The sequence below is a fragment of the Tachysurus fulvidraco genome, chromosome 13 (assembly GCF_022655615.1).
Source record: "Tachysurus fulvidraco isolate hzauxx_2018 chromosome 13, HZAU_PFXX_2.0, whole genome shotgun sequence".
Classification (NCBI taxonomy): domain Eukaryota; kingdom Metazoa; phylum Chordata; class Actinopteri; order Siluriformes; family Bagridae; genus Tachysurus; species Tachysurus fulvidraco.
The window spans coordinates 24,024,020-24,049,557 of record NC_062530.1 but is presented as its reverse complement, the minus strand read 5'-3'; the positions used below and the strand labels follow the sequence as shown (position 1 = coordinate 24,049,557).

Below are 25,538 nucleotides of genomic sequence, written 5' to 3'. Positions count from 1 at the left end.
CTTTCTTGTTTGCTTTTCTGACATTTTATGGAAGGCCTCCACTAGGCAGTCACACCTGGGCTGTTTGTTGCTCTCCAAGCTGCTGGGGTGTGTAGGAATAGGTGTTTATATTGAGATCGTTTGACATGTTAATTACACATATGGGAACTCCATTAAACTAATGAGGTGATTTCTGATTGCACCAGAATACATTCACAGCAATTTTTATTTTTTGTTTTTCTTTAACCATTTTTACTATTTTCATTTTTAAATAATTTTGCAATCTCTGTCTGTGTGTTTGTCTATGTCTGTCTATGTATGTGTCTGTCTGTGTGTGTCTGTCTGCCTGTGTATTTGTCTGTCTCTGTGTGCGTCTGTCTGTCTGTGTGTGGAGGTTGAACGGCTGGCTGTCTGGTGCAGCCTTAACAGCCTGGAGCTGAACACGCTCAAGACAGTGGAGATGATAGTGGACTTCAGGAGAAACCCCCCTGCTCTCTATACTGTCAGTATAACAAATTACTCGCATGTGAAAACATGCCTGGCAATAAAGCTCTTTCTGATTCTGATGGTTGGGGAAATGATTTCCACACCCGTATTCTGTTAAATCCCGCCTCCTTGTCAATGATTGGCTAGTGATTCGTATTGTAAGTCAATTTTGAGCCAATCGCTGTGCGTATTGAATGTGCTCATAGCCAATTACAGTTTAAAATGTGTGAGCGTCCAAAAAACGGGTGGGGTGGAAGAATCTGAACCAGACTGTAAATATGGTCGTTAACGGCTTAAAGTGCGTTTTTTTAAGCGGGCGGAACATTATGAGAAAATATGGCGTATTATTCCTGCTACTGACTGATGTGTTCTTCAAATCCGTAAATGGTAAGAATGAGAATCGAAACTGTACGTTTGTCGTCGTCTGTGTTTGTGTCATTTCTGCCAAGGAAGCTAACATGCTATGGTTAGCTTCACCTCGCGAGCGTTATGCGTGTGCTGAAGTACAAACCCCCGCTCTGTAATATGTTAGTGCACTAGATAGTGTACACAAGCCGTTACTTGTTTCTTTACGTAGTGCACTTATATAGGGAGCAAGGAGTCACTTAGGTTTAGGCCGGCAAAGCCCTTCTGTAGCTAGTGTTAATGCTAGTTTGTGTTACTGTAGCTGTCACTGTAACCTTTACTCAAACCTGGCGATAAAATATGACAATTTTAAATATTATCTGACAAAAATACGTCATTTATTCCACCAGTTTAGTTAGCTAGCGCACGAGCTGGCCTAGTTAGCAAATAAAGATGCTTGATTGGAAGTAAATGATTTGTGAAATACAGATTGTCTTTATAATATTTTTTTTCTCGCTGTTCACATTTACAAATATAAACATGCCCTAAAAATCAGGAAACTAACGCATAAGAAATTAAACGCTTATAAGCTAATAGGTATAGGTTCAGTGATTGGTTGTTGGGAACACTGGTGATGAATGTTTGGTTGTTGGGAACGCTGGTGATGAATGTCTGGTTGTTGGGAACGCTGGTGATGAATGTCTGGTTGTTGGGAACGCTGGCGACGAAGGATTGGTTGTTGGGAACGCTGGCGACGAAGGATTGGTTGTTGGGAACGCTGGCGACGAAGGATTGGTTGTTGGGAACGCTGGCGACGAAGGATTGGTTGTTGGGAGCGCTGGCGACGAAGGATTGGTTGTTGGGAGCGCTGGCGACGAAGGATTGGTTGTTGGGAGCGCTGGCGACGAAGGATTGGTTGTTGGGAGCGCTGGCGACGAAGGATTGGTTGTTGGGAGCGCTGGCGACGAAGGATTGGTTGTTGGGAACGCTGGCGACGAAGGATTGGTTGCACCAAAAAAACCACATTTTATTTTTTTTTATAATTTAAGTAAAGAGGTTTAAAAGATGTCAGCGCTGGTGAAACAGGAGCATGTCAGTATTAGAAATGAAAAACGCTGCTATGTAATTATTATTATTATTAGAGCTCCTTCACTGTCAGCTTTGTGCACCTTACATATTTATCCATGTCTGAATTTCAGAACCCTCCTGTTTTCAGAGATCGCCATGTGATCGCCATGTCTCTCTGTTTAACAGGGTACCTGAGCTCCGCACATGTGGGTCAAGATCCTGCTTACACACCTCAACACGGCCCGGCAGTACCAGGTCCGGCTGGGTCCGCAGAACCAGCAGCAGCAGCAGTCCCCTCTTCCTCATCATCATCATCACCATCAAGTAAGGTGGCAAGACAAAGGCTTTTATTTATGGCACAAAATGGTGAAAAATGACCGATCACATTTACACTGCTTCACAGTACAGATGTTTAATGTTCATGTAATTAAGTCGTATAACATGGAAAATTTATAGGAAAAGAAACAGCTGTGACAAAAATAGATTTCACCGTCCAATCCGCTATTAGTAAATTTGAATAAAAATGCAGTCAGTCAGGTTATAAATATACTGAGGATAATTGTGTGAAAAGGGTGTTGTTCAATAAAAGGTCACAATACCAAGATCTTATCGTACAACACAGGGCTGGGCCATTTTACCTCATAATGCAGTGTTCTCTCTGTCTCTGTGGTGTGTGTGTGTGTGCGCGCGTGCGTGTGTGTGTGTGCATCTGTGGCTCTTGATGTAGTGTGTACTTATAACCGTTCTGTTCTGTGTTGCGCTTGATGTAGTGTGTACTTGTAATCTTTCTGTTTTGTGTGTACGTGTGTGTTGTGTTGTGTTTTGTCCTGAGCGTGTATTACATCATGCTGCACATGCTGTTCTGGAACTGACGATAAAGAAACGACTTGATTTTTTTTTTCAGATTCTTTGGTCGAGAATCACGAGGCAAAGTGTCCCAGTGGAGGACTGTGTAATAAGTTACCAGCTGACTGCTTCACGTGTGCGTATCATCACAACTGCAGCTACGGAAAGGCGGCCAATTACACCTGCAGGGCCAAGAAAGGAGTTCACTGTGTGGTGTGTAGGACAGAACATCACAATTCTTTAGTACCAAATGTGATCCAGAGCAGAAAATGATTCTTGAGTCACCGCAGAGGAATTTGGCTTATCATTTTTATCAGACCCTTGAAATTTAATTGGACTCACTGTTGTTAGACAGAATCTGTGTATTTCTCCATCTGCATCACATTTTTAATTATCATTGTATAAGGAAGCTGTATGGTTTTACAAAGATGTTTTAAGAATACAATGTTTCAAAAATATTGGCACCACCATTGTTAATATCTGGTGACGTCCATTATTTCTCATTGGTGCAAATACTTTTGGAACACCGTTTAAAATGTGTGGTGATCAGATACGACCCGGCGACGTTTCCGATAACGGCTGTCTGTGTTTCGTCAGGACGCCTCGGATCGGCAGCAGACCGTCTTTAACTTGACGGTGGATTGTCAGTTTTGCTGGCAGCTCGATCCAGCTCTGTATCGCTGCAACATTTCTACCACCTGCATGACCGTGCACTGCCCTCGAAAACGCTATAACGCCACCTGCACCGTCCTGGACCATGTAAACTGCATAGGTATGAGTTCACACGCACATACACATGAATGTAAGTGAGGAGAGAAGCCTTAGAGCTGCTGATTAAATTAAATGTAAAGGCTAATGCGAAAATGTAGAACAAATACATTATGTAAGATTGATAAATTTATAATCCAAATATATTAGTGTCAAGTCAAGACTTAGACACTTATTATTCTGTCTGTCTCTCTCTCTCTCTCTCTCTCTCTCTCTCTCTCTTTAATTTTTTTTATAAATAATTAAAAGGTTTTAGTACTAGGAATGAGGCCACATGAATTTCTGACTGCTTTGCACCAGCCCTTTATTCATCATCCTAAATAACTGGGTAATATTTCTCCAGATACCTGGTGTTCAGAGCAGAGCTTCAACGACGTCATCTTAAAATATAGAATTTAACCAGAATATTTAGGAATTCAAATGGTTAACCTTTAGAGAGAGTGTTTTTTTTTGGCTATTTTTTTTTTTATATATTTAGACTTGACGTCAGTACAAAGGCACCATTTCAATTTAGAATTTTTTTTTTTCATTTTTAATCAGCACAGATAGGTTGATGACGTACACACACACAAACCTGACTGAATAACAAAACGTTATTGATTTGGTCAAAAGGTCTTGTTCGAGCGCCCTGCTGTGAAAAGTACAACCTCGGAAAAGCAAACGGCAAATAAACACAAATACAATAAATGTCAGAGAGCGCTGATTTATATGCTTAAAAAAAATCTGTGCAGCTCGGAAAGGGTTCAATCGATACTTGTTTCAGTTAAGCCTTAAATCTCTGCAACAAGGCGACTTCACCAGATACACCAGATAATACCAGATTCGTTATTCCGTATACGGAGGACAAAGTGCTTATGTTCTAGACACAATTATTCATACCATCATTTCAAGAATTATTCTATGTTGTCTTTCCAAAAAAGTGCAGTGCACAGCATCATCTCCATCACATGGGGCCTTTAAACATTGATTCATTTGAAAAAAAAGGTCGCGGTGTATGTGTCTCTGTCTCTGTGTCTCTGTCTCTGTGTCTCTGTGTCTGTGTCTCTGTGTCTGTGTCTCTGTGTCTGTGTCTCTGTGTCTGTGTCTCTGTGTCTGTGTCTCTGTGTCTGTGTCTCTGTGTCTGTGTCTCTGTGTCTGTGTCTCTGTGTCTGTGTCTGTGTGTCTCTGTGTCTGTGTGTCTCTGTGTATGTGTCTGTGTGTCTCTGTGTATGTGTCTGTGTGTCTCTGTGTATGTGTCTGTGTGTCTCTGTGTATGTGTCTGTGTGTATGTGTCTGTGTCTGTGTGTCTCTGTGTCTGTGTGTATGTGTCTCTGTGCCTGTCTGTGTGTGTCTGTCTGTGTGTGTGTGTGTGTGTCTGTGTGTTTCTGTCTGTCTGTGTGTGTCTGTCTGTCTGTCTGTCTGTGTGTGTGTGTGTCTGTGTGTGTCTGTCTGTCTATGTCTGTGTGTCTGTCTGTCTATGTCTGTGTGTGTCTGTCTGTCTGTCTGTGTGTGTCTGTCTGTCTGTCTGTGTGTGTCTGTCTGTGTGTGTCTGTGTGTCTGTCTGTGTGTGTGTCTGTCTGTGTGTGTCTGTCTGTCTATGTCTGTGTGTGTGTGTCTGTCTATGTCTGTGTGTGTCTGTCTGTGTGTGTGTGCCTGTCTGTGTGTTTGTGTCTGTCTGTGTGTGTGTGTCTGTCTGTCTGTGTGCCTGTCTGTGTGTGTGTGCCTGTCTGTCTGTGTGTGTGTGTCTGTCTGTCTGTGTGCCTGTCTGTCTGTCTGTGTGCCTGTCTGTCTGTCTGTCTGTGTGCCTGTCTGTCTGTCTGTCTGTGTGCCTGTCTGTCTGTCTGTCTGTGTGCCTGTCTGTCTGTCTGTCTGTGTGCCTGTCTGTCTGTCTGTCTGTGTGCCTGTCTGTCTGTCTGTCTGTGTGCGTGTGTGTCTGTCTGTCTGTGTGTGTCTGTCTGTTTCTGTGTCTGTCTGTCTCTGTGTCTGTCTGTCTCTGTGTCTGTCTGTCTGTCTGTGTGCCTCTCTGTCTGTGTGCCTCTCTGTCTGTGTGCCTCTCTGTCTGTGTGCCTGTCTGTCTGTCTGTGTGTCTGTCTGTCTGTGTGCCTCTCTGTCTGTGTGCCTGTCTGTCTGTCTGTCTGTGTGTGTGTGTGTTTGTCTGTCTGTGTGTGTCTGTCTGTCTGTGTGTGTCTGTGTGTGTGTGTGTGTGTCTGTCTGTCTGTGTTTTCTGTACGCACACCGATTGCATGATTTCCGAGCTAGGAATTGTTAAGAATTGCTATTTTCTTCCTGTAGGGCAAACACAAATTGGCAATTTTCCTTACACATGATGTTTTGAAGCAGAGGGTTTTTTTTTCTTTTCTTTTTTGAGGTTTTTATTTGCTGCACCTCTCCTGCTTATTTGTTCTTAGAAAGAGAAGTGAAAACCTTTTGCATTTAAATGAAAGATAACTGCTGCCGTGTTCGTTCAAACAATCACACTAGTGCTCAGATCCTCACATAAGAAGCTTCTCTGATGTTGCATGTAGATCTTTTACATGAATGTTTAATGATATTTATAAGACACGGGAAGTTGAAGACAGTACAGAAGTACAACAAAAAGTGTACAGCAATTAACAGCTTTGGAAACGGCTCCCAGACTGCTCCATTAGCCGTCATTACATCTGTATTAATGTGACAAAATCAAAACATTTCTTTTTGTGTTCTGATAAATATATATACGGAGCAACACTTAGACACACTTGTGTTTGTCTGGCGTGCTTCTCCGATGCCCTGAATGCTTTTATCCGGGCCTGTGTACAGCACGCTGCATTATCCTTCTGTAAATGTAATGGGCTACAGAACTGACCTCTTTTTAATCTTTTATTCTGGTAGAAAGAGAATTTCGGAAGAGCAAAATAAATGACATTTTACGAGTATAGATTTTTTATTTTTTTTTAACAAAACAGATGAGGTGGAGGGGGAAAAACCTCTCTGAGATGATGGAGGTGAGTAAGAAACTCCAGTGGAGTCGAAAGGGAACGTCGGATAATAGGATTATAACTTTATACAGCAGAAGCAAGAGACACTGAGAGTGTTGAGATGGTGTGAATAAGAGTCCTGCATTGAGCACAGGACAGTGTTAATGATTGCAGCAGCTTGGAGCTTGTTGCAGACATCCTTATCCAGAGCGACTTATATTCATCTGATTTATACAGAGGAGTAATTGAGGGTTAAGGGTCTTTCTCAGGGGCCCGGGAGAGGAAGCTACCAAAAAAAACAACACTTCAACAAGAGCTAAAGGACATCTAGGACGATTCACACTAATGTTCAACTTAGCTAACATGGTGTATTATTTTTATTAAGGGATCGTACAGAATAAAAGCCTCAAAAAAACTAATCAAGTTCCGCAAAAATAGAGAGACGAGTCGGAACGATTTCGAATTAGAAGAGAGGTTTTAAAATCTGAAAAATCTCATTAACAGAAAAATCTAGATCAATCCAACAAGCCTTAGTTTCCACTGGTTAAAGAGATCTGAGATGAGAAGGAACAGGAAATCGATTGCTGAGTTAGTCTAGGGATAACGCTTCCCAGTGGAGCACAAACTTCTCGAATAATTCCTCACATAGCTGATCTATCGCTCCACTCGCGTCCTCACACTGTAACCCAGTGCCACTTTGTTCAGAATCCATTCAGCCATTTATCTCCAGATGGGTTCAGGTGACCAGAGTATCATTGGAGGGATTACATTCATACGCATGTTATACGCCGTTTGGAAAAGGGTCCTTTTGTTTGTGCGAGAAAACCTGCATTGAAAATGAGCAGGCTTTCTGTGTGCGCAGACGAGTTTATCGTCAGAAGAGCCGTGCGGTGAATCGAGAGAGGAAGCTTGAAGATGTTAGAGATGCACTAGTGGTGTCTCTGTTGGATGCTCAAGCACAAGAGTAGCTGCTATCAATCAGCAGGTCAATATAGAGCTAAGCAGGGAATGTTGAGATAAATGTCATTTCGTTCTAGCACTCACAGCTTTGACATTTGAATGCTACCGGCACAGTGTTTTTTTTTTTATTGGAAATGACTTGGATATCACGGATAAACACTCTTTAACAGATAAATGTCAAGTATCTTTAGACTCCGATAAAACGTATTTACTTGGTCGCAGCTTGATTATTAGGAATCTCAGTTTTAATAACGGAAATGAAAAGTGGGCGTGGCCTTAACCAAGAGTGTTAATGTATGAATTCAATCTCAGCCGTATTGCTCGAGCTCACGTTCGGTCTCGTCTAGAGATGCGCACAGGACCCGTTTTTGATCGCACTCGTACGGTTCGTCCACAGTGTTTACTGATCACTGGTCTTTATATCTGACTAACTGCTATTGCGTGAAAGTAAAAACCTTCCACTTGTGGGACTTTTGCCACTCAAGATCTCTAGTCTGAAGCAGATTACGCTCATATATATTCGGCTACACCGTTGCATACGTGCTGTAGTTATCCGTGCACATCGGTGCCTCGAATACGTAACACTAAAATATTTACGTGAGTGAAAAATGTAGACATTTTGTCCTTCTCTGTCTTGTCTGAACAGGAAAAAGGGAATTTCAGAAGCGTCTGTTTTGCAACTGGACCGGAGGATACAAATGGTCCACAGCACTGACGCTCAGGTGATTTTCATATTCATATAATCCAAGTAAATTATATGTTTTAAACATATAATTTTATTAATATATTTAATACTAGACTTGTGAATGACTTGTGAAGAATTTGCCTGCATTTTTGACCACTACAGAGTATTTGATATGGACATAATTTGAGAAAGATGTAAAGACATTTTCGTTGTCTCCCGGTTTCACGCAGCATCACTCTGGGTGGGTTCGGAGCCGACCGCTTTTATCTGGGTCAGTGGAGAGAGGGACTGGGCAAGCTTTTCAGCTTCGGCGGACTGGGCATCTGGACCCTCATTGACGTCCTCCTCGTCGCCGTGGGATACGTAGGGCCTGCTGATGGATCGCTCTATATCTGAGGCAGAAAGTGACGTTACACAGGGTTTTTTTTTTTGGTTGTTGCTATTTGTTTTTACAGAAAGGGAATTTCAGACTGGACTGAAAGAGTGAAGTGAGATTAAGCTTAAACTGGGTTTCTCACCGCAACTAGGCTTCAGGGAAACCTGATTATTGTGTTCACATATAAACACAAGGTGTCGCTTGATATCACTACAGGTGAACGACTTCATAGCCGCCCGCATGATTCCCAGTCCTAGTGCACATACGAGAAAGCTTGCCGGTTAGGAGAAGAACTCCTGTGCTCACGTTGAGGTGTGCTGAACAAAAAGGTGTGAGATTTTAATTCTCTGCATCAGAAAAAAAGACTGGGAAAGATCCTCGACCTCATCCTCGACCTCAGAGACTAATTGTAATGCCAGTTTTTATCTTAGGTGTGTGTGAGGCGTTCCATCAGTCTTCATCAGGAAAATGAGTTGTAGATTAAAAAAGAAAAAAAAAAAAGACTCATGACATGTACCCTTAGATTCTTTTTGCCTTTTTTTAACGTTGAAAAGAAACAAAAAAAATTTCAAGATGTGTCCGTGCCATTACGCTGTTACAGTAACATACTTCAGCTTGTTCGGTGTGTGTTTGTTGTAATGTTTGTCGCTAGGCAGTAACTGAATTTGTACCATTATTTATTTTCTCATTTCCTTTTTTTTTTTTTTTTACAAACCCAAAAAGCTCCTGATAAGACCAAATGTTTATATTATTATATCAGTTCTTCAGGTTCATTAGGTTTCACCAAGCAAATATTTCGACTCCGATGTGTTTTTTTTAAATGACTGATCGTCATCATACGAGGGATGAATGTGGAGTAATTATAGAAATAAATGCTGCAAAAATCCAACCATGAACAATTTTGCATTTTCTTTTATGTTGAAAAAGCACAAAAGGAACTGCCGTGAATCGGTCCGGCGGAGAACGGTTTGTGTAGCATCAGGATCATTTACACATCGTGTCCATACCCTGCTGAGGTCTCATCTTAGAATAAAGACAACAATCAGTGACGTCGAACAGAGGATGTCATTTACCTCAAAATAAAAAGGACAATTATCGAAAATAATGGTGAATAGAATGTTCTGGAACCAAGTACAAAAAAAGCTATTAAGTGTGTAAAACTCCTAAAAGCAGATTATAATGTTAAGCCCAAATGTTGGACTGGACTCACGTTTCTCTAGTGCGGATCTGTAAATATCAGCCTCGTAAGCTGTAATCTTACTCGTCGTAAGCTGTCATCGTGCCAGTGCTGCTGTTTATAAAAGGAAAGCCGGAGGCGGATCTCTGAGTGTGCCAAGCGAACGCTGCTTCACCTTCTGCATTCTAAACACACTTTCTCTCTCCTCAGCCAACACCTCACGAGACACTCGCTCTCCAACGTTTAATATTCCTCCTATCTGATGCCAGTGGGCCTACGCCACACAGAGACGATCCCGGCGTTCAAAGATACAAACAACCATTTGACATGGTTTAGTACAGACCCAAAAGAGAAGACACACACAAAAAAAAACTCTCAGTTTTGGTTCATTTGTATCTTTTGAAATCTTTCTCAAGATGGCTGGTAAACAAAAAGCAGACCAGTTACTTGGCGACACACGACATTAAATATCCAAATATAAAATTTCTAAAATAAAAGTGTTCTGTTCTCTTCTGCAACAAATGGTCAGGTGTGAAAACAGACTTGGCAGGATAAGTTATTAATCCAAGATTTTGGTTATTTATTTATTTATTTCTCCTTCAGATCTATCACCATGCCATGGGATATATTCAGTGTTGGTGGTGGGTTTGGAGATTATAACAACACAGCCTACAAAAGTAATCGTACACTCTTTCACTAAAGCTGTAGGTTCGATCAGCCAAGTTTAGCCGGTGGATTTAGTAGAACAGGCATGTTTTTGGGAGGGAGGATGAAACCAGAAAACACCCTCCGCCACTGGGAGAACATCTGGAGCTCCATGCCGACTTAACCCGAGATCCAGGAATCTTGGAGCTGTGAGGTCGTGGTGACATCAGCCATGGTGCCATTCTGTGGGATATATAGAAGCACAAATAACATGAGGAATATCTCCTTCACAAGCAGTCATGACACTGCTCATGTTCAGCTCCTCAAAAGCTGAATTCCATGCCGTCTGGATTACAAGCATAGACCATTCTAACCGCTGTCTAAGGGTGCTTCAGCCTTCTTATTATTTAACCCATCCTTCTAAAATGCTCACTAAGTGTAATACCAGGTAAGTCTCCAGATCTTTACAAAGTATGGTGCGGAAAACCAAAAACATCCAGTGGATGGAAAGGATTGTGGATGAGAGTATGAAGTAGAACAGCCAGAGAGAAGATATATTTCAAGCTGACAGGAAGGCTACAGTAAAACGAATAACCACTTATTACACACGTCATGAGCAGGAAAGCATGTCACTGCTCAATCTGTTGAAGTTGAACCAAGAACAGGAATCCGAGGACAGCAGACACCTCAGCCCGATATCCAAGCCGAGCAAGATGTTCCATTTCTGCACTTCTATTGGAAACGCTTCAGCCCGGTCCTTCAGTGAAGACAACATCGGCTCGCCTGCTATCAGCATCTCTCACAAACACCCACTCTCTCCTCCGCATGCCGAGGGTCTCCTGCTGCCTGCGGCACAGCCACTGATCCACGATCAGTTTCTCCGCGTGACACCTCCACTCAAGCCGGAGACTAATTAGAAGAGGAGAGCAATGAGTGGGTGTGCTACAAATCTGCAGTCATGGCTTTGTGAACCGATCGTTAAGTAGTGCTGAGTTCAGTCCAAGTCAGCGTCTTTCTCTCTCTCTCACACACACACACACACATCCACCCAGGAGTTCAACATCGTGATCTCATTCAGAGTGGCTCAGGACCGACGGTAGCTTGCTTTCTGATCGATTGAAAAATAAATACAATCATCTGCCAAGTCATTTTCTTCTCTTATGTGCATTGAATTTTGTGGGCTAAATTATTCCTTTTGTTCAGGTGTGTTATGTTCTTTTACCCTCTGATACTTTACACCTTTTACACATTATAAAAGACTAAATCTCTACAGGCCAGGCCTCGTTTTACAAGCCAGATACAGACTATTTCATCTGAAAATCGTTCAAATAACCATTGAAGACATTCAAGCCCTTAAAAAAAGCTCCCCCACAAAATAAATACCATGGTTTAGACTTCAGTGGGCATTCACGATGTGCCATGAACATTTACTTGTGATCTGTGTTTCCTGTTCTAGGACCAGGTTTTTGATCTAACCAGAGAAAGTGTAGGTTTTGTTTTCACACCTTAATCCACCCCCCAAAAAACCTCTTACAGACAGCAGCATGTGTTAGTTATTGAAACTTGTAGCTTGAAGTCAGCGCTCTGCAGAATCACAGTAATGTCACTAATTTTGGTCCATTTTTATCCCCTGGCTGTAATTAAAGCAACATGGGGCAAAAAAACAAGCACCTACAGTAATACCTCATGTAGCCTGGGCAATTACACCCACTAAAAGTTTCTCATCAGTATCAACTTCAGCCTGCTTTACTCAATGTTTCCAACAAAAGCTTCTATACCAGGTATTATAAGCTTCAGGAAATGGACAGATACTTCCCTCAAAACATCATGCGTTCATACACAGACAACATACGGTAGAGAGAGGACTTTCAGGATCGACCACCACGGACCACAACGTTGTGCTATTAGTACATATAGCTTTGAACACTATTTGGAAAGTAAGAAAGTGAGTCTACAGCTAAAGACAGAGGCTGACCATGTACAGGATCATACTGAGCTTGTCAGTTTAAGAGTAAAATGACCCCTGTGGCATCAGACTTCATTATCTGAATACAAGACTCTAGTCATCACCATTAGCTACTCATATGACATTGTGGGTTAATTTAGCCAATTTGACTGACTTGCAAATTAGGAAAATAAACTATTGTGTAATTCAGTGATGGTAGAAAAAAAAATTAATAAATGAGAGAGAGAGAGACACACACGCACATTTCAAACAAATGTCTGCAAACCTTTTTTCAACCTGATCAAAACGTTCCTCAGCAAGCTTTTATTAATTTTTTTTTTCCAGCCAGTTGCTAAGGAAATTTTAAAAATGATACCTTTTTCCACAGTGGGGAATTCATCATCAGGGATAACAGAGCTCTACAAGTGGTGGTTTGTGGCCTCACACAGCGTTTCTGATTCGGCCCACGTTCGACAAATCCTGGTAAGACCTCAGTCCATCTGTGCCGCATTTACGCCCTGCATGCTCGCCCTTAGAGGCACAGAGCTGAGCAGCATTTCTACTGGCAACCTACAGTGTTGATTTTAGAATAAATCAGAGCTACACATGATTAAGGTCTACCAAGAAAGACTTGAGACTGGAAGAGAAAAAAAAACAAAAAAACGCTACAGTTAGGGTTTAGATCGCTCTCGCCAGCTTCGCCTCAATAAATATAAAAAAAACTTATGTTCATTGTACCTTTGAGCAAACAATTAATGGAGTTCATTTTCAGATTGATGTGCAGAATGGAACGGATCAGGAACTGCCGCTGGTGATCCCCATGCGCTACACTTTTGTTTTGAGAAGATAATCATAATGAATACAAATAAGTCACAGAGCAACACAGCTTGAAGAGGCAATGAACACCAGATGAATGGCATTGCAGTGATTTATTTTGTACAGTATGAAATGTGCACTACTTTGCCCCGACTGTAAAGGCAAAAGCAAAGCATATTTACACGCTGGAGCCAGGCTGGATGCCTCACTACCTCCCATCTCTTACAGCCTACACTGAAACACAGATAGGGCTTCAGATTCAGGATTCAAACTCCATGAACCACATTCCTGCTAAAGTAGTAATCCCTTAAAATAACTATAGCCCAGAAAAGGCAGAAAAAAAATTAAAAAGCAAATAAAAAATAAAAAAAAACAAAAAACAAAACATCATCAAGTGATTACTATTCAAGCCTAATTCCAGGAAAGAACCTACTGTATGGCCACAGAATTTTTCATTGCTGCTTCTTTTAGGTGCAACAAGGCATTAAGTGATCCATCACATCCACATGCCTATACCACTGTCCACAACAAACAAAAATAAACTTTTTTTTAATCCAGTATGGAACAGTGACATTTGCACTCATTCCTTACTTGTAATACCAAAACCAAGTCTGTTTAGAACGTCCATATAAAACAAAATCCAAAAGGAAATATCCATATAAAAAAGGTATTACAAATAAATCAAAAACAGACTGTGCAGTAGATCAGTGGCCCATTTTTGCAGAATGATGCTTCGCCTTGATGACATTGTGGTGTACGATGCTTAAACCTCACTGCTATAGTTCAGTGCTGCCGGTTTGGGAGAAGTGAGGCTCTCCCTTGCTCAAGTCAGGTTTGAGTGGCTGCAGTTTTGCCCCGTTCTGCCACCAAGACTGCGTGAAACCCACGAGTGCCATCCGGCCCCCTGGGCAGACGCACAACACCAGGGGGAAGGCCGTCTGCGTTCTGGATCTTTCTGCCCAGCATGGGACTCCCCACTGGGCTGCTCTCCTGACTGGCCACCTGCTTCCTGCGCTGCACCCACGGGCTTCCTGAAGGAGTCAAGCTGCTGTCCGAGGAATAATCAGCCCAGCGGCGACCAGCTTCAGGGCTCAACCTGCCTTCACTGGCCAGGGGTGAGCGGGCATTAGGTGGTGCTTTGCGTTGAGCACAAGGGCTGGCTCGTGGGCTGTTCCATGGGCTGGAGCGAGGAGACACGGCTGGGCTTAAGTGGAAGCCACCAGGACTCAACTTGTTGCATGAACGCGACTTGCGGCCGAGCCGAGGTGAGGTGGGGTTGCTTTCTGTTTCGGAGGAACTGCAGGCAGAGTCATCTCCATGATACTGAAGCTCACGTACACGGCTGTTCAGTGAGCGGCTCTTGCGTAATCCTCCCCCTCCACCTGCATTTCCATTCTCCTCCCGCTGCCTCTCCTTGGGTACCTTCTTTTTAGGTGGCTTGGTGCCAATCAGCACAACCTTGAGCCCCATTGAGCCATTCCCATCTACCTGCTGGCCAGAGTAGGCCTCGTGGGCCCTCACAGCTGCCTCCACCTCCTCAAACTCGACAATGGCACACTCCTCAGTGCCCAGCTGTGAGTAGCGCCCACTCAGCTTCTTCAGATCAGGTGGCAGATCTTTGCCAGGCTTCAGCACACGCACCGAGGCGATCGGGCCATAAGTGCCAAAGGCCTTGAGTAGAAGCTCCATGAGCCGCTCCTGCTGGGCTGGGTTTGCCCCAGGGCTCCCGTCTCCAGCCCCGCCCCCACCTGCCAGAGCTACACCTAGCTCAGGCCAACGCTGTAGCTCACTCAGGAGCAGCATGCGGCTCGGCAGAGACTCACTGGCAAACACCGGCACGCTCGTCCTGCGGCGAACTTTCCGACCTTCTTCGTTCAGCTCCAGCAGGGTGGAATGGCGCAGTGCATATGCAGTCGTCCTCCAGTCCCTGGTCAAGTGCTTTACCTGAGAGAACAGAATCAACACCACACTTAATTGTTTAACTTAAAGTACCACATCATGAAAAACTCTAAAAAGGTTGTGATTAGCAAACTTCAAGAAACATGGGGTTTTGAATCAATCAAGTAGTGATCAGTCCATCAGTAACTCCATTTTAGACCAACATTACTTGGGACAAATGTAGGCAATACGTGTATTAATATCAAGTGTATGGACCTAATATACTGGTACACTTAAAACCTCCATAATGAAAATGATGACCAGGTTGTACAAGTGCAAACCTGGTAGGTGTCATGGTGGGGGGGAGAAAAAATGAAAATGAATCTAAACCTCTTGACTGAACAGCCCACGCAGCATTACACCAATTACCTACAAATTTGCCAATTACAAAGGCTACTTCTCACTCACCCCAGAATAATAACGATTAAATTGGGCCCTAATGGCAATATTTTAATTCTAGTAAACCTGCAATAAATCCAGCCTGTCAAAGTTGTGAGCTATAACTTCCTGTATTACTAATCATCCGAGATTTGCATCACAAGCAGGAGCAGGAAATAAAAGAGGAAGTCAGAGTGCAGGCTGCAACAGTTAAGCAACACAATGCTTCTGTAGCACTTCTGGAGCTCCTGAATTGTCCAAGAGTTTGTACAGCTGCCTAAGAAGCCAAAATATTTGCAACTCCAATACTGTTCAATTTGGACAAACTGTTATTCTAAAATGATGGTTGTCAGAAGGGTTTAGACATTAAACTATGGTTTAAAGCCCTGGATAGTTACTATTGAGAGTTGGTGGAGCATTCTGCCAAATGCTGTAAGTGTATCGACTTCTATTTATCTGTGCTATTGGAAAGCCATGACGATGGATGCAAACATTGTTTGATCAAATGCTGCATTTTTGAAGCACAGGCTTTCTTGAACACATGATTCATACGCCCAATTGACAGCTTATGCAACAGTTGTCAGCTCTCTCTGGATGCAGTAATACATTCTCAGTGCAGATCTGTGCTCACGACCGACCTTCTTGAAAGATGTAAGCAGCTTGACGCTGACGAAGCCAAGCTTATTGCGCCGGACGTGCTTGAGCAGGAAGGCGTCGTGCTCCAGGTTCTCGTCGGACAGGTAGTACTCGATCTGAGCTATGAGCTTCTGGGTAAGTTCAGCATCCGGGGGCTGCCAGCTCTCCTCCTCCAACTCTCCACCACTCGTGCCGGCACCACTGAGGAAGACAGGAGAATAAGGGTTAGGCTTCAACACCATGTCTTCTTTAATATAGGGAGACTGTAGTAAGCAAATTCAACATGGATTTTTGTACATAGGCCCTCAAGTCAAACCTTCTCCACCTGACCGTATGGTGGCTGCCAGGCAGCTTCAGTGGTGCACTCAAAAGACAGATCACTCCAAATCTTCCCTGCATCAGCTTGCAATTACAAAACGCCTGCTCATTATACCAGTTGCCTACTTGATGGTTCTGAATAAGAGCCAGGAATTAAATTGAAAGGGATGACTCATTGGCTTTCTGTGGACTCCCTACACCCTTTAAAAGCTGGATGTTGACAAGTGAAAACATTCACCACGTTCATCAAGTGAATAGCAGGAGGAAACCCTTCACACACCCCATTCAAAAGAATTCAAAAAATTAACAGGTTTAAGGAAACAATTGATTAACACATAACCAATGGCTTTTAAAAATGATTCATCACCAGAATGCATGCTAAAAATTGACAAAATACATTACATGTACTACAATCGATACAGCGCATTCTATAGCCACTACAAAGTTTTTAGTTGTAAGCCTACGCTGCACCTCACAAGCGATCAAAACTTGCAACAACTTGCCAAAATAACTTTCTCTGGAATGAGGGTTAGTTCATATTGTACCGGTTTCCCAATCCTGCTCAATGACTTCACATTTCAGCGTTGGCTCTTTACCCACACACCTATTTTTAGACTTTTTTTTAAAAATAAAATCGAGCTGGGTGTATTTGGGAGTAGAAAATGACGTGTTTACAGCTGCCAGTAATGCAGAGAACAATAAATACATGCCTGATGATGTAAAGGGGGGAATTGGAGCAACAGGTCTGGTACCATTCCAATCTGTGACGTCAGTAAGACACAATTTACAGGTGCTCAGTTACGGGTGTGTGTATATAGATATACACACCTCTATAAACACTCTCGTGCTCATATCTATATATTCAATAAAATAGAGGTTAGTCTAAGTTATGATTGAGGAATATGTAATATACAATTCGTATACTAACCTGATACTCATGTGAGAAATGATTAAAGAATCAATCACAAAAAGGTCTGTCTATTACGCAACATGTAAATAACGTGAGCATTGTTTTGAAGGTTTTTGCATGTACAGTTCATATTAAAACAATACACAACGTTCATTAAACGATACAAAACACTGCTACATTTTTCTTTATGCTGTTACAGCGTTATAGGAATAAAACCATTGAGATCAAACTTACGGTTGTTTTTTTTTTTTTTTTTTTTTAAAAAGAAGAAGAAACACACCTCGATTTCTCGTGCCTCACAATTTCGTCTTCACTGTTGATCGTCTCCTCTTCGTCGGGCTCCTCGTCCTCCGCCGCCTGGATGGCCACAGTGATGGTTACCGGAGTCCCCATCTCGCGCAAGCGTTGGTCCGTGAAGCCCGCGGCGGCGCTCATGACCTCCACCTGGTTCGGCAGCTCCGTAGCCGCGCTCATGACCGTAGCGGACCAGCGCGCTCTACACGGTGCTTCTGTGTCCTCGATTGCGCCTCCTGGGTGATCGCACGGCGACAGAGAGCTTCGCGCTTCTCGGCACCGGCGCTCGGAAATAACGAACGGAGCTGCCAGGACGAGATCCGCGGCTTCCCGGATTCGGTGCCACGGAAATCCCCGGCCGTCCGCAAGAGGAGGAGGAGGAGAGGTGACAGCGGTGGCGGCGGAGGGCGCAGGAACGACGGCGAGAGAGACACAACTGGAGTCCACTTCCTCGTGCGCAATAAGAGGCTTTCTGCGCGCGAAAGGAGCGCCGCGATTGGGCCACGGAGAGCCTCCGCACTCATCTCCCCCAACCCACCACCGAAACGCGAGCTGGAGCCAAGAGGGAGGAAGCAGGAAGGAGAGAAAGCGCAAGAAGGCGTTCACCAAAACCTGCATCGCTGCTGTTGATCTTATTAATATTATTAATAATTATAATGTTGTTACTGTCGGCTTTGTTTTCTTTGCTCTTATTTTTTTTATTGTAAGATTAAAGGAGCCCGACTTTTATTTTTAGTGCAAATGACTTATATAGTTATGAAGGCCTGCAAATTTCACCTGAGTGCAATTTAGCAATTAGTAAGCAGCAGCTGCAACAATTAAATGGTTCGACCCACTTTTCTTCTAATGCCAATTGGTTAAGAGGCTTTTCCACTGGGGTTGTGATGGGATTTGCTTTTGGTGCAAGGAGAAAATTAAGCCTTTTTCTTCTAGCATTCAGTCTTAATTTTAAGCAACAGAATAATTGTACATTCAAATGGTGCATCGATATATATACATATATATGTGGACACAAGAAACGTGAGAAATCAGGCCACAGCATGCAATAGAAAAGGTCATTTTCATACTGCAGCTTTGTGCAAGAAATAGATTTGTGTTGCAAATGCAAATGTTGCAATTTTTTTTTTTAAATGAACAATACAATTAATGCAGGCTTAATGTATAAGGGCCACCAGACACACCGTGACTCAACCACAAGCTGATGTGTGTCATTGACAAGTCCTTCTGCACACTTAAGAAGGCAGGATGTTGTACGTCACTTCAGCCCTGTGACGAGAATGCTGATGTGCAAAAGCAAATCTGCTGGAGACAATGCTGTCTAGAAGGGGGTTGTCATTTGGGAGAATTTGCATGCAATAAAAGGCTGTCCTATTTTTTTTTTTTGTTTGAATGCTATATAAATCTGTGACAATCATCACTGTATTATTCTGGGCAAAGAAAATTAGGCACTTTGTTAGTGTATATAGTGCACTTTAGTATAAAGTGTAATATTAGTTAGTGTATATAGTGCACTTTGTTAGTGTATAGTGCACTTTGTTAGTGCACTATATACATACATATATATATTCTCATACGTGCTGTTGATGCTTGATGAGCAGACTTATGAGGCCTAGAGAGATGGATCGTGTGCATGACCAAGAACCACTCCACATGCAAACTAATGACTTCATTATGTTTTTGTGCTCATAGGCTGCTTCTGCACATGCTGTCGTTCTCAACAATCTTCCCTACTGCTTCAGCTGTGTGGCTAGTTCTTGTGTGTTTTCTGACCTTCTCCATCCATGCCTCTGCTCCTTTGTGTTTAAATCCTCCATTTGATGCTGTGCTGCTTAGATACATGTTGCAGCACAGCACCTCCCTCCTTGTCTCTGACTCAGTCAGGATATTTATAGACAGACTCCTGCACCCTGGAGAGTTAAGACAGACCAAGTCCTTACGTGTAATGCACAAATAGAAGCAGTGGCTAATCAATAATCAGGCTTGCTTTATGGGTATTTATCCTGCCTCTAATCTAGGAACAGCAAGAGCACAATTACATGCAATTTATTTTTCATTATATTGGCAAAATGTAAGGAATCAAACACTTCAGGATGTGCTGTTCTAATAGCAGGGAGGTATGTAGCTGAGTTACTATGTCACAATTGATTATTTTCACATAACAGCACACCATGAAGTCTTTTATTCTTATTAAACCAAATCAACTTGCAAATTATTGAAATTTTTAGATTTTTTAGGTCATACCGTTTAACTGTGAGAACATTTAGTTCCTGTTATTATGTATGTTATAAAACTAAAAAGCAAACAAATAGCTACAAAATAACATACGACAAACACACACACACACACACACACACACACACACACACACACACACACACACACACACACCCCATGGTCACTCCTATGCACATACACAGTCCTAAAATAATTTGTAAATTGACATTTGTTCACTCCCCAGGCAAGTCTTACTACTTTCTTTCATGTCAGGGATATACGCCTTAATTACACAGTCATTATATCACAGTTATTGGCAGGATAAGTTGTTATACCATCAACTATACTATACTATTAACCCAACAGGCCTAACAATAAGACACAGTATGACTGCAATTACCAGTGTAGCCTATATGTAAAGAGGTTTACGGTCATTTGTCTTTTTTTTTTTTTAATTTGGATGAATAATTAGACTTTAAGGAAGTCAACTTGCAGTCTATATATATATATATATATATATATATATATATATATATATATATATATATATATATATATATATATATACAGCAAAAAAAAAAAAAAAAAAAAGTCCAGAAAAGAAATCCTCCCGGAACCATCAATCGTGTACGTTATTTCTATAGGGAGCATTTCTCAGGTAACACAGGAAGTGACCGTTACTAATAAATTAATATTGGTTACTAAGGACGCGAAGTGTAAATAAACAGAAGCGCTGTTTCGATAAAAACGGTATCACTGAAGGGTTTAGTGTGATGTTTTAATCAGAAATATGATTTACATATGATTTTAACGTCAAGTAATTAGCAACGCGATTACTATTAACACGACTTTAAAGCGAACAAATAGTTAAATAAACACGAAAACTTTAGAGTTTACTTTATTTTTCAGTGGACATGAGAGCTCATAAACAGCAGGGACGCGACACACAAGGACACTTTCTTACACCCACGGTAAAGAAAACAAAAAACAGGAACCAAAGGGCAGGAAAAAAACGCAACAGGTGCCAAAGTGCTGAACATGAGTCAAAAAGCTGAGTCAGAGTCACAGAAATGAACAATATGAGCAACAGCCGACATCATCTCACCACACTGTTGTTTGTGCCAATTATTCCCACATGGTCTTTTTCTTTTGCTGAAACAATTAGTCTACTGTAATGTTTCCAGTCATAAAATCTTACTAAAATTATGCGTTTTAATCCTTGTGTTCCGGTTGCTACTTAGCAATAGACCTACTGTTTAAGGGTTTTATTGACTTTGACAGCTGTGATAGATGGTAATGTTTAAAATGACAAAATCTATGTTTTTTTGCTTTTTTTTTGTGGAAACTGTAAAGACACACAAACCACTCCTCATGCCTAAAGATGCCCTGGCATATTGAGTGCTAATAAGACATTATATGTATCAGAGTAAAAGCACCAGCATGTTTTATTTCTCTACAAAACATAACTGTATTTCTGTAACTGCATTTTTGTAACCTGTTTTATTCTCAGGTCAAAATTGAACAAGTATAACCTATATAATGTAATGGGCTGGTAGAGCAAATGTATAGGCATAGCACTAAAAAGTATATTTGCAATGTTCAGTAAAGGGATTGAGCCAAGCACATAAAGTTAGGTGTATTTGTAATGTGCTTTTCTTTGATGAATCTACAGGTAAACAGCTACAAGATGCATTTAGCTGCGGTGAAATCTGCACTTCCAGAGAGAGTCATACCCAAGCCTGTAAGTGTGTTGTCTATCACTGTTATTAGGCTGTGATCAAGGCAATGGTTGATATTAATCACAGATAAATTATGTGCTTGGTTTACACAGCCGTTTATTTACTTCACAGCTTGATATACGGTTGCCAAAAGAACTCACCAGAGCCAACATGGACGTTCTGAGAGTTAATCCAGCGAGACAAGGTATTAGCAGGACAGTACTTTTTCTCTACAACCAGTGACTCTATTAACAAGCATATGTCAGTTATGAAAATAATCTCAAGTAATGCTGGTGTTGCATGTTAGTTCTGGCTTTCTACTTTACCCGTTCCTAATACATGTCCTTTGTGCAGACTGCAAGTTGGCCATGTATGGGAAAACCCTCCATACCCCAGTACTGGCATTTATGAATGAGTTCACAAGGGCAGAACATGCTCTGATGCCCCCTCCAGTGCCTGTGAAGAAAGGCAAAGCAAAGCGAGTCAACCCCAGTGCATTGTGCACTAACGCCCACAGCAAGGCACTCAGCGTCTTAAACAAAGCTGGTGAGAGTGTGTTTAAAGAAACAAAACACTTTCTCTGGAAACTGAAAGAGTCCCTTTTCCTCTGTAGTGTTCACTACAACTGAAATGCACAACGTAAGAATAGTTCCTGTTTTCAGAGAAAAAGATGTTATCTCTTGATAAACTACATCTAAAACTAAATAAATACACTATTTAAGAAAAAAATTCTCTAAGTATATTTTGGGCTTTGTTTGGAGTCTTTTAACTTTAGGTATAAGTCATAAGTAAGGAGTAAATTACTCCTTATATATATTCGACGTCCTGTAATGGTTTATAGGTTTTAGACCACAGGAAATTGTCAATGATAAAAATGTTTTGTTTTGAAGAACAACACCCTCTGTTTAGAGTCACATTTAATCTTATGTTACAACGATAAAAAAAGTTAGTTCTTTAGAAGTTAGCAGTGAGACACAATCATTCCATCATTAGACTTTCTTTTCTCTCTTTAATAAGAATTTGAAAAAGCCTCAACTTTTCATGTTATTTATACACATTTAGAATGTGTATGTTTGTGTGTGTATGTGTTTGTGTGAATGTGTGTGTATGTAGACATTTTATATCCATTAAACTGTGTCATAGACCTTGTGACATCTGCTCCAGGTGATCCAGTGGTACAGAGTGACAGATGTGCTCCGGGTTTTCCCGTGGCTTTCTGCTGTAGGAATGATTGTCCTGTCAACCTGGACAGACTGGACCTCGACCGGTAGGTTGTGTGTAGGGTGATTTTTATGTGCGTTTTTTACAGACACTCAGCTCACACCTCTTTTATTATTCCACTTAGATTAGTTATGCTTAGCTCGCACATGTAACATACAGACCACCATATGACTACGACATACGTGAAGGTATAAATATTTAATGTGAAGGCAGAGGCAACACAGCAGCTCACACACAATAATAATAATAATAATAATAATAATAATAATAATAATAATAATAATAATAATAATAATAATACTTCTATTCATAATGGTATTTTAGTGACAGTACAGATATAAACATGGCAGATAAAAAGCTTGTAATAAGATAAGTAGAGCGCTATGTATGCTTTCTGCAAATCACAGCTTTGTATTAATGCACTTGTTCTAAACCCTTATCGTTTCTATAGTAACGACTAACACGGGGACGTGTTTGGCAGGCGCTTCACATAATGTGTTAAAAAGTGTTATTTAAAATGAAAAAAAAACATATAATCATTGATAGGGTGACATTTTCTTTGAAAAGATGTTTAATATCTGTGGATGGAGTCTCCAGTGTCAGCGTAACAGTCAAAGGTATAGCCGTACCTGTGTCTTATTGACTTTTAGACAGAGAAAATGAGTACTTCTGGCGAAAAAAGGACATGGGCTCATGGACATTTCTTAACATTTAATTATTAATAGACAAGAAAAGCTGCTGTTCTTTAATACATAAAAATGAGCAGGTTGGTGCAGTATAAGAGGAATAAAACACTCCAGAGAAACGCAGTCAGTCCGTATCACACCACCCTGTTGTTGATCATTTTATTCTTACATGAATTGTGATGTTTTTCAGTCTACAGTTAATAATCATTGACAATCAATTCAATTCCATTCAAATTTATTTGTATAGCACTTTTAACAATGGACATTGTCTCAAAGCAGCTTTACAGAACATAAGAAACATAATACAGAAAGTTTAATATTATACAAAGATTACTATAATAGAAAAGTTCTAGATTAATTTTAGAATTGTATTTAAACGTGTTTGCATTTATCCCTAATGAACAAGCCTGAGGTGAATGAGGCAGACTGTGGTGAGGGGAAAACATCCTTAGATGGAAGAGGAAGAAACCTTGAGAGGAACCAGACTCAAAAGTGAACCTCATCCTCATTTGGGTGACACTGGAGAGTGTGATTATAAATATACAGTACATTGTATATTGATGAGGAGGTTGTTGTCCTCAAAGACCACATGTAGACCACATCTCCTCTTAGAACAAAAGAGTCCAAATGCCTCATGAAGCCATGAGTCCAAGTGGAGTAGATGCCTCAGGATCCTCACAGTGTTGGCCTCATCTTAATGAAGGTCTGAAATCTTTGATCTTTCAATCTCCAGAACACAACTGGAGCTGGTACAATCTCCGGATGCCTCGGGATGGGTAGACAACGAGAAGCAGTGGAAAAGAATTAGCATAGCTGCTGTTCATAATATTAGCAAGCACTAAATGATAATGTGCATTTGATCAGATGTACTAGAGCAGGAGATAAAACAAAACACAGTCCTCAAATCACAAAAGCAAACTTTTATCTAGAAATGAATGATTGTATCCTGAGCTTAATGACTTTTATGATATACTCCTGTCTCTATTGTGATTATTACAGATTTGTGTGTTTGTGGTTTGGTTTTTCATGGTTAGTCCACATTATGCATGTCCACTCCTCTGGTGTTCTGTCAATAATTAAGAGTTTTATGAGTTGACTCAGATGCTTTGTAGGTGGTAAAGGCAGCAATACATCTTTGCATATATCTCTTGCAGCAAAAGTAAACACTCAATCCAGACTTATTACTTCATGAGCCGTAACTCAGTTATAAGCCAAAAGGGGGCAGCAAAGTTCCTGGGACGTTCAAAGACCTATTGAAACAAACGGTTTTCTTGTTCATTCTTGTACTCAATCCAAACCCAAAAGTTCCTTTAACTACCCAGGGTGCAGGTAAGACCTCAGCATAAGTGTTTGCTTTTTGTCAAGGAAATGCTGAACTGGACAATATTTTAAAATGAATGAGACAGAAAACAACAGAATTAGACCACATTGATCTCATAAACCACAGCGTGGAGACGATTTATACTATTACACCTTCCTTCAAACATGAAGACACAGTGGAGTCAGTGGTTGTGCAGCATGCATATACAATTACCCTCATCACCTTAAGCGTGAAAAGACTTTTTTTGCCCAGTAATTAACTGGAGTCCATTTTTATTGATATTGGGGTAAAGCACATTACAGCACAGTGGAATTAATTAACCTCAGTGTATTGACAATGTGTGTGCGTTCATTTGTCTGTGTGTGTAGTCGTGGTCTGATGCAGTGCCCGGACCTGGATGGGATGAATAAGCTCCGCTTTCTCAACCTGCAGCACAACCACATCTCTCACCTTCCACACCTGGCTCACCTGCGACACCTCATTTTCCTTGATGTCTACAACAACTGCTTGACTGACATGTCAGCTGTATCACCACTCAGCTCCCTCCGGGTTCTCATGCTCGGCAAGAACAGGTTTGTACGAACAGGACACTTCACTCACAAATCAATCACTATTTAGAACATAGCTGTCTTTACTTTGAATATCTAGATATGCAGTGCCCTGCATATTTATTAGCCCCCTTCAATTATTATCACATGTTGAGGTGCTAATTCTCTTGTAAAATCCCAATTTATATTTTATTTCTTTACAAATAACTTAGTAAGTTAAGTAAATATCCCTAATCCCCTCATCATACACACACACACACACACACACACACACACACACACACACACACACACACACACACACACACACACACACACACGCTT

The 25,538-nt window shown here is 41.3% G+C and overlaps 3 protein-coding genes and 1 long non-coding RNA gene across 11 annotated transcripts in view; 3 read left to right on the top strand and 1 right to left on the bottom strand.

Moving 5' to 3' along the window:
- Positions 1 to 689: 689 nt before the first annotated feature.
- On the top strand, positions 690 to 9,338 carry tm2d3 (TM2 domain containing 3). The gene is made up of 6 exons (XM_027161392.2): positions 690 to 852; positions 2,065 to 2,202; positions 2,783 to 2,937; positions 3,322 to 3,496; positions 8,035 to 8,110; positions 8,304 to 9,338. The coding sequence occupies exons 1-6, from the start codon at positions 744 to 746 to the stop codon at positions 8,467 to 8,469; spliced, it is 819 nt and encodes a 272-aa protein (XP_027017193.2). The 5' UTR covers positions 690 to 743; the 3' UTR covers positions 8,470 to 9,338.
- A 1,867-nt stretch (positions 9,339 to 11,205) lies between these two features.
- On the top strand, positions 11,206 to 13,405 carry LOC125146183. The gene is made up of 2 exons (XR_007144670.1): positions 11,206 to 12,699; positions 12,989 to 13,405. It is a non-coding gene; the product is annotated as an uncharacterized LOC125146183 (long non-coding RNA).
- On the bottom strand, positions 13,104 to 18,240 carry larp6a (La ribonucleoprotein 6, translational regulator a). The gene is made up of 3 exons (XM_027161391.2): positions 17,493 to 18,240; positions 15,987 to 16,185; positions 13,104 to 14,976 (listed from the first exon to the last, which is right to left on the bottom strand). The coding sequence occupies exons 1-3, from the start codon at positions 18,122 to 18,124 to the stop codon at positions 13,861 to 13,863; spliced, it is 1,947 nt and encodes a 648-aa protein (XP_027017192.1). The 5' UTR covers positions 18,125 to 18,240; the 3' UTR covers positions 13,104 to 13,860.
- A 915-nt stretch (positions 18,241 to 19,155) lies between these two features.
- The window catches only part of LOC113652386 (leucine-rich repeat-containing protein 49), a 36,388-nt gene continuing 30,005 nt past the window's right edge, over positions 19,156 to 25,538 (top strand). The window contains exons 1-7 of one of the 8 annotated variants that reach the window (XM_047822194.1): positions 20,403 to 20,470; positions 20,630 to 20,691; positions 21,393 to 21,461; positions 21,571 to 21,643; positions 21,793 to 21,984; positions 22,582 to 22,705; positions 25,035 to 25,238. In XM_047822194.1, coding sequence (XP_047678150.1) covers positions 20,635 to 20,691; positions 21,393 to 21,461; positions 21,571 to 21,643; positions 21,793 to 21,984; positions 22,582 to 22,705; positions 25,035 to 25,238 — 719 coding nt within the window. In that variant the 5' untranslated portion in view covers positions 20,403 to 20,470; positions 20,630 to 20,634. Of the gene's footprint in view, positions 19,621 to 20,393; positions 20,692 to 20,722; positions 20,742 to 21,392; positions 21,462 to 21,551; positions 21,644 to 21,792; positions 21,985 to 22,581; positions 22,706 to 25,034; positions 25,239 to 25,538 lie in introns of those variants that run through there. The other 7 variants (XM_047822196.1, XM_047822195.1, XM_047822198.1 and 4 more) reach the window with 7 other exon arrangements.

Excerpts from the sequence above, each read along its gene's own strand:
- tm2d3 (XM_027161392.2), top strand. The coding sequence starts at position 744 with ATGGTCGTTAACGGCTTAAAGTGCGTTTTTTTAAGCGGGCGGAACATT. Across the intron at positions 2,938-3,321 it reads AGAAAGGAGTTCACTGTGTG|GACGCCTCGGATCGGCAGCA; the intron begins GTGTGTAGGACA and ends GTGTTTCGTCAG. Across the intron at positions 8,111-8,303 it reads TCCACAGCACTGACGCTCAG|CATCACTCTGGGTGGGTTCG; the intron begins GTGATTTTCATA and ends GGTTTCACGCAG.
- larp6a (XM_027161391.2), bottom strand. The coding sequence starts at position 18,124 with ATGCAGGTTTTGGTGAACGCCTTCTTGCGCTTTCTCTCCTTCCTGCTT. Across the intron at positions 16,186-17,492 it reads GTGAGGCACGAGAAATCGAG|TGGTGCCGGCACGAGTGGTG; the intron begins GTGTGTTTCTTC and ends TGTCTTCCTCAG. Across the intron at positions 14,977-15,986 it reads TGCTTACATCTTTCAAGAAG|GTAAAGCACTTGACCAGGGA; the intron begins GTCGGTCGTGAG and ends CTGTTCTCTCAG.